Source organism: Leptonotus elevatus, chromosome 1 (assembly GCF_054856555.1).
Source record: "Leptonotus elevatus isolate MCC_2025b chromosome 1, RoL_Lele_1.0, whole genome shotgun sequence".
Lineage (NCBI taxonomy): Eukaryota > Metazoa > Chordata > Actinopteri > Syngnathiformes > Syngnathidae > Leptonotus > Leptonotus elevatus.
In genome coordinates this window covers 1,149,117-1,155,791 of record NC_141239.1, presented here as the reverse complement: position 1 = coordinate 1,155,791, position 6,675 = coordinate 1,149,117, and the positions used below count along the sequence as shown (strand labels likewise).

General features: G+C 39.4%; 1 protein-coding gene and 1 long non-coding RNA gene across 5 annotated transcripts in view; one reads left to right on the top strand and one right to left on the bottom strand.

The window, feature by feature from the left end:
- LOC147180257 (uncharacterized) overlaps window positions 1-6,675 on the top strand; it is a 124,188-nt gene that overhangs the window by 52,733 nt on the left and 64,780 nt on the right. The gene's annotated exons all lie outside the window — the stretch shown is intronic.
- Window positions 395-6,675, bottom strand: part of camsap2b (calmodulin regulated spectrin-associated protein family, member 2b) — a 64,431-nt gene continuing 58,150 nt past the window's right edge. For 2 of the 4 annotated variants that reach the window (XM_086073559.1, XM_086073570.1), the window contains 4 exons: window positions 6,117-6,182; window positions 3,936-4,051; window positions 3,734-3,852; window positions 395-3,657 (listed from right to left, as the gene is read on the bottom strand). In XM_086073559.1, the coding sequence (XP_085929685.1) occupies window positions 3,358-3,657; window positions 3,734-3,852; window positions 3,936-4,051; window positions 6,117-6,182 (601 nt within the window). In that variant the 3' untranslated portion in view covers window positions 395-3,357. The remainder of the gene's footprint in view (window positions 3,658-3,733; window positions 3,853-3,935; window positions 4,052-6,116; window positions 6,183-6,675) is intronic. The other 2 variants (XM_086073579.1, XM_086073586.1) reach the window with 2 other exon arrangements.

The window sequence follows — 6,675 nt, the reverse complement described above, 5'->3', positions numbered from 1 at the left end:
GGCCCGGCCCAGCCCAGCCTGGTGCTGCCTTCGCGGTCACTGCTTCAACAAATACAGCTTCCACTCAAGGGAAACAATGCATGTTGGGAACAATAAGTTGCTAATAATAACGCGTGATAACATTAGTTTTTTTTTTTTTAATGATCAAATTGTGTTGCCATGGTGACAACGAAATAGCAACAGTGGTTTCTGACTGCTTCAACACTACACTTTGCGTACGAAGATAACAGTAACATTACTAATAATAAAATGTGATTGTAACATTCAAAAATGAAACACCAAATAGTGGCCTCCAAAATATTCCATTCTCAAAACTTCACCACCTAAAAAAAGTATTTTCCAAAGACGACGATAATGATCAAAATTTAATTACGGTTGTGGGCTCAGGCGTTTATCAGAAATGTATTTATTATAAATATAAGACACTAACATTATGCAGTTTGAATATCACTTAAATTAAATATAGGAAAATAACACACGCACACAAAAGCTGAACTTAAATAATGACTCTATTCAAATTTCCGAGTCATATTTAATGATACCAAAATAGATGTTTTTCTCAACTAAACTTAAAACTAAATGAGCAAATGATGCACCAGGAATCTTAAAAGTTGCTGCGTTTTAATAAAGCTCAAATACTAGGGAGAAAAACACAACAAATGTACAAGATCTGTTGAGCATATGAAGTCAAATGAAACATACGGGTTGAAAAAAAAAAATAGGATTGATGACATGTCGTCATTATTTCAGTCTCTAAAATCTTCATACAAATACATCTTCATCCTCTTGGCATTTCATTTTGCAACGCGTACTCCAACTTCCTTCAACATATCGTTTCATCAGTATACAACGCCAACTGTTTAAATGTTACAAAAAAATACTTTACTGTATGCCAAAATATATCTGTACAGTGCTGATGCATACTTGAAGTTGAAGACGATTAACAAAAAGGGGAATATGTCATGAAATTCATTAATAAAAAAAATATATTTACAATTGTGGACAGTCAGAATCTAAGACAAGACAACACTGCGATCGTATTGCACAATGAGGCATTTTGCCAGACACTGACACTGACAGATACTTTTTGGATTTTACGAGAAGAGAAAATAATAATAACGATGAATAAAATAATGACATAATAAAAGGCCTCAAATGAAAACACAGGAATGATGCATATGGATGATAAATTAGAAAAGCTACTCAAAGGCTGCTAGAAGTTCACTTGCAATTATATACAAATAAATTCAAGACATTTACTATATGATGTCGCTCTGGATAAAATTACCTCCAAAATATGTTAAGACACATTATAACAACTGAAATAAATAAAGAGTCCTTTACTGGTGCATTCCACGAAGGGTTATTGATACTCAATATGGCCGCTGGAAATGGCAAAACACTCTTCTTGGCACTTGAAACGCGCACAAAAAAACATGGCAAACAGTTGCACTGGCCGCCTCCATCTGATCCCAGATCAGACCGGCGGGCCCTTTTTGCATGGCCGCTTCCAATTGAAACTCAAACGGGCGCTGACAAAAACGACACCATCGATCACGACACCATCGATCACGACACAACCCGGCGACACAAAACAAGCATAAGGCCGCACATGATCAACTGGTGGAAATCACGATTGCCTCTTTGAGAGGCGGGACATTCACTTGGGAGTTTCATCGAGGCACCGATTGCCGGTTTTCATCTTATTTTGGCACGTGGGGGGAAACACGGCGTCCGCTTTGAATCCGAAAGGATTTCTGGGAAACTCATTTGTCTTCCACATTCCAGTTGTGATCTTAGAATTAAAAATGTTTCCAGTGTGGAAAGCAGTTTGAATATTTCATTCATATTCTTAACATCCACATTAAGGTCCATGGACTCACTAGTGCACTCTCTGTCCACTCCAGTAAGACAATTTTAGAACTGGGTTTTATTACTAACATGTTTTTCAACTACTAGCGCCACTTTTGGCCTACTAGTACGTAATTAAACTGTGTTGAATTAATAAAACTACGAGGCCCAGTGGAAGACAGTAATAGAAAACAAAGTTACTAGTAAGACACAGCCATACAACCTGTGCACCCTAGTCCTGCTACTAGTGCGCTGAATTGTCTAGTAGTGAATTGTACTAGTAAATGGACCTCAAAATGAAAAAAGTCCATATACTAGTACACTCTTTGTCCTCACTAGTAAAACAACTTTGGCATACTGGTTGAAAAATGTGTTCTACTAGTACTAGAGAAATTCTAATAAAACTATATTAGTAGTGAAGCAAAACATCCTTCCAGGACTATTAGTGACATGATAACATTTAAATAGTTAATATCTAGAGCTTCACCATCGGTACTGGTAGCACACAGATGTCAACTAGTATACCATTTTTGCCTCACTAGTAACATGCTGTTGTACTACAGTAGTGGAAGGCACGTTACTAGTAAAACAGTCTTTCTGCTAGTGCGCTGAATCGTCTTACTAGTGAGGACAAAGAGCATACTAGTACATGGACCATAAACTGGATATCAAATAAATGCTCTAACATGAGTGTAATATCCAGCTTAAGGTCTTTAAGCTACTAGTATGCTATTTGTTCTTACTAGTAGGACAACTTTGGTAAACTAGTAGAAAACCTGCATCACTAGTGAGGCAAAACTGTGCACAAAGTAACAACTGCGTCCTTCCAGGACTACGATTGACATTATAGAATTCAAATAGTTCATATCTAGAGCTTCACTATCGGTACTAGTAGCATGCCGATGTCCACCAGTGCACAGTTTTGCCTCACTAATAACATGCAGTTGTACTACTAGCATGGCAAAGTTGTCCTGCTGGTGTGCAAAGATGCTACACGCTAGTGGAAGGCAGCATCCGCGAGGAGTTGGCGCTCACTCAAAAAGCTTTGTATTTGCATATGAAGGCCACAAGATGGCAGCGAAGCACTTTTAAAAAAGTAGACAAGGCTACGGCGCGACTAAATGAAGCTCCTCCCCCCTCATCCCATTGCAATATTTTTATGCAAGACGTGGCTTTGGTCCGAGCACAACAGTGAATAGGTCTCCCCTCCAAAAAATCGGCAAAAAGGCAAATTCACTGTCGTGGAAAAAGACAGTTCCTCTACTAGTGCGCTGAATTGTCTTACTAGTGAGGGCAAAGAGCGTACTAGTGCATGGACCTTCACCTGGATATGATCAAATAAATGCTATAATAATATTATAAATATAATATTAAAAAATTAAAGGAAAAACCCTCCCACAGGTTGGCTTTAGCCCCCGATGCCAGCTAGCTAGGGAGCTAGCTAGCTAGCACCTGAAAGTAAAAACCCTATAATAATAATATTGCAGAAAGTGTTGCCGCCTGCTGCTACTTCAAGGGCATCTTTTTGGGCGTGCCCTGCTTCTTGTTCTGCCACAGATGGCTGGCAATGGTGATGGCGTCCACGCTGGCCGACATGGTTTTGGCGGGAATCTGGCTGAACTGCTTCCTGTCCGAGTTGTACTTGTAGAGGCGCTCGATCATCTTGGCGGTGACCGTCTTGGGCCCGATGCCGGCCAGCCGCGCCAGCTCCTCCGTCTCGGGGCAATACGCGTACACCGAGCGGAACTGGCAGCCGGCGTCGCGGAACAGCACCAGGAAGTTGTTGGCTTCGGATTTCTCCATTTCCTGCAGAGGAAATGGAGCCGGAAAATATCACCGTACGATCTTCAGCATTCAAATGACCAGACGTCATAACACATACGTCAATGATCTTGTTTTTCTGCCCTTCGTTGACCTTTCCAGCCAGGCAGCAGTGGGCCAGCGCATTCTGGATGATGTGCTTGTTGGACTTAGCGCTGGGCTCCTTGTATAGTTTGGGTCCTGGATTGCAACAACAGAGTGTCAAAATTGATAAAGAAGCGGAGCGAACGTCCCATGAAGCGAGCGGACGCAACGGCCGATACCTGTGTACTCTGCGTTGAACGGAGTGGAGGAAGTGGTGGAATCATTTTCCCAATCCTTTTCTCCGTTACAACTTCCGGCCGAGGGGCACGAGGAGAAACCCTCAGCAGAGTCTGGCCTGGAGATAGCAACAAAGCAGAATGCGACTGGGTCATGCATTCATGATACATATTCCGTATATAAACTGCGCAGGCGCATGTAAGCACAGACGAGGAGGATGGAAATGGGCCCGCGCGCTTGCATCATATGAAAGCCTACAAAGCAGGAAACCTCCGGAAGGCGTGTTCAATCAAGCCAGGCAAGTCTTAGCAGTGCTTCTGTTTAAGCAACAGTTGGAAATGCAGCCAAGGTGGGGAGGGGGCGGCGGTGGGGGTGGGGGTGAGAGGGAGGAAGGGAGAAAGAAAGAACAAAAGAAAGAAAGGAAAAAAAACAAAGTAAAAGAAAGAAAGAAAGAAAAAATGAATGAAAAGGAAAGAGGGAAATAAAGAAAGAAAAAGAAAGAAAAAACTGAAATGGAAAGAAAGAAAGAAAATAAGGGAGAAAAAGAAACAAAAAAGAAAGAAAAGGAAAAAACAAAACAAAGAACAAAACAAAGAAAGAAAAAAACAAAGTAAAAGAAAGAAAGAAAGAAAAAACTGAAATGGAAAGAAAGAAAGAAAATAAGGGAGAAAAAAAGAAAGAAAAAAGAAAGAAAAGGAAAAAACAAAACAAAGAACAAAACAAAGAAAGAAAAAAAACAAAGTAAAAGAAAGAAAGAAAGAAAAAGAAAGATAGAAAGAAAAAACTGAAATGGAAAGAAAAAACTGAAAATAAGGGAGAAAAAAAGAAACAAAAAAGAAAGAAAAGGAAAAAACAAAACAAAGAACAAAACAAAGGAAAAAAAAGTAAAAGAAAGAAGGAAAGAAAAAATTAATGAAAAGGAAAGAGGGAAATAAAGAAAGAAAGATAGAAAGAAAAAACTGAAATGGAAAGAAAGAAAGAAAATAAGGGAGAAAAAATAAACTAAAAAGAAAGAAAAGGAAAAAACTAAAGAAAGAACAAAACAAAGAAAGAAAAAAACAAAGTGAAAGAAAGAAAAAATGAATGAAAAGGAAAGAGGGAAACAAAGAAAGAAAGAAAGAAAAAGAAAGAAAAAAAACTGAAATGGAAAGAAAGAAAGAAAATAAGGGAGAAAAAAGGAAACAAAAAAGAAAGAAAAGGAAAAAACAAAAGGAAGAACAAAAGAAGGAAAGAAGGAAATATCCATCCATCCATCCATTTTCTTAACCGCTTTTCCTCACAAGGGTTGCTGGAGCCTATCCCAGCTGGCTTCGGGCAGTAGGCGGGGTACACCCTGAACTGGTCGCCAGCCAATCGCAGGGCACGCAGAGACGAACAACCATACTCACAATCACACCTATGGACAATTTGGAGTGTCCAATTCACCTGCCATGCATGTCTTTGGAATGTGGGAGGAAACCGGAGCACCCGGAGAAAACCCACGCAGGCACGGGGAGAACATGCAAACTCCACCCGGGAAGGCCGAAGCCCGGACTCGATAAAGAAAGAAAGAAAGAAAGATAGATAGAAAGAAAAAAAATAATGAAAAGGAAAGAAAGAAAGAACAAAAGGAGAGGGAACGAAAGAAAGAAAAAGAAACAAAGTGTAAAAGAAAGAAAGAAAGTAAAAGAAAGAAAGAACAGAAGAAAGAAAGAAAGAAAAAAGAAAGAAAGAAAGAAAAAAGAAAGAAAGAATGAAAATAAAGAAAGAAATAGAGAAAGAAAAAAGAGAAAAAGTAAAAGAAAGAAAAGGAAAGAAAAAAAGAAAGTGAAGTTAAGGAAGAAAGAAAGAATGACAGAAAGACACTAAAAGAAAAAAGAAAGAAAGAATGAATGAAATGGAAAGAAAGAAGGAAAGAAGGAAAGAAGGAAAGAGGGAAAGAAATAAAGAAAGAAGAAAGAAAGAACAAAAGAAAGAAAATGAAAAAATGAAAGGAAGAAGTAAATAAAGAAAGAAAAAGAAAGGAAAGGAAAGAAAGAAGGAAAGAAGAAGAGGGAACGAAATAAAGAAATAGAAACAAAGAAAGTAAAAGAAAGAGAACAAAAGAAAGAAAGAAAAAGAAATGTGAGATGAAACAATGTCAAGAAAAGCTGACTGGAAATGACAACAGCTGGTATTGCCACATTTCGCATACGACGACTGACCTTCCCTTTCTTTCTTTCGGGGAGTTTAGAAAGAACGGAACGTGACAATGAGCGACTTTATTGCCTCTGAGGGACGCATGCAAAAGAGGAAAGGAGACAAGGACACAACAAAAATGTGTAAAACGTAGAACGGACAATCCATATAGTCCCTGGGGGGGGGGGGGGGGGGGGTCAGATACGTCCCTCGCTCGCCGTGTCGTCGAGGTCGCAAAAAAAATGAAAGGCTTATTTTGGGGCCGAGTTACGCATCGACTGAGCCATCTCGGAACCCACCACATCGGTTCCGCAACCCACCACATCGGTTCCGCAACCCACCACATCGGTTCCGCCCGTCGAAACACTTGCTAACTTAGTACATTTAATAAGAAGAAATAAAGTATTTTATGAGGTAGTCACCATCAAAAATGAAATTGAATTAAAAATAATGATGATGCATGGTCTTTCGTATTTTTTTGTTTTTAAATGACAATATTGTACTGTACTGGACAGTAGACTTTCTTCATGACCCCCCCCCCCCCCCCCCCCCGCAGTAAATCCAGTTCATCTCTGAAAAACCCCG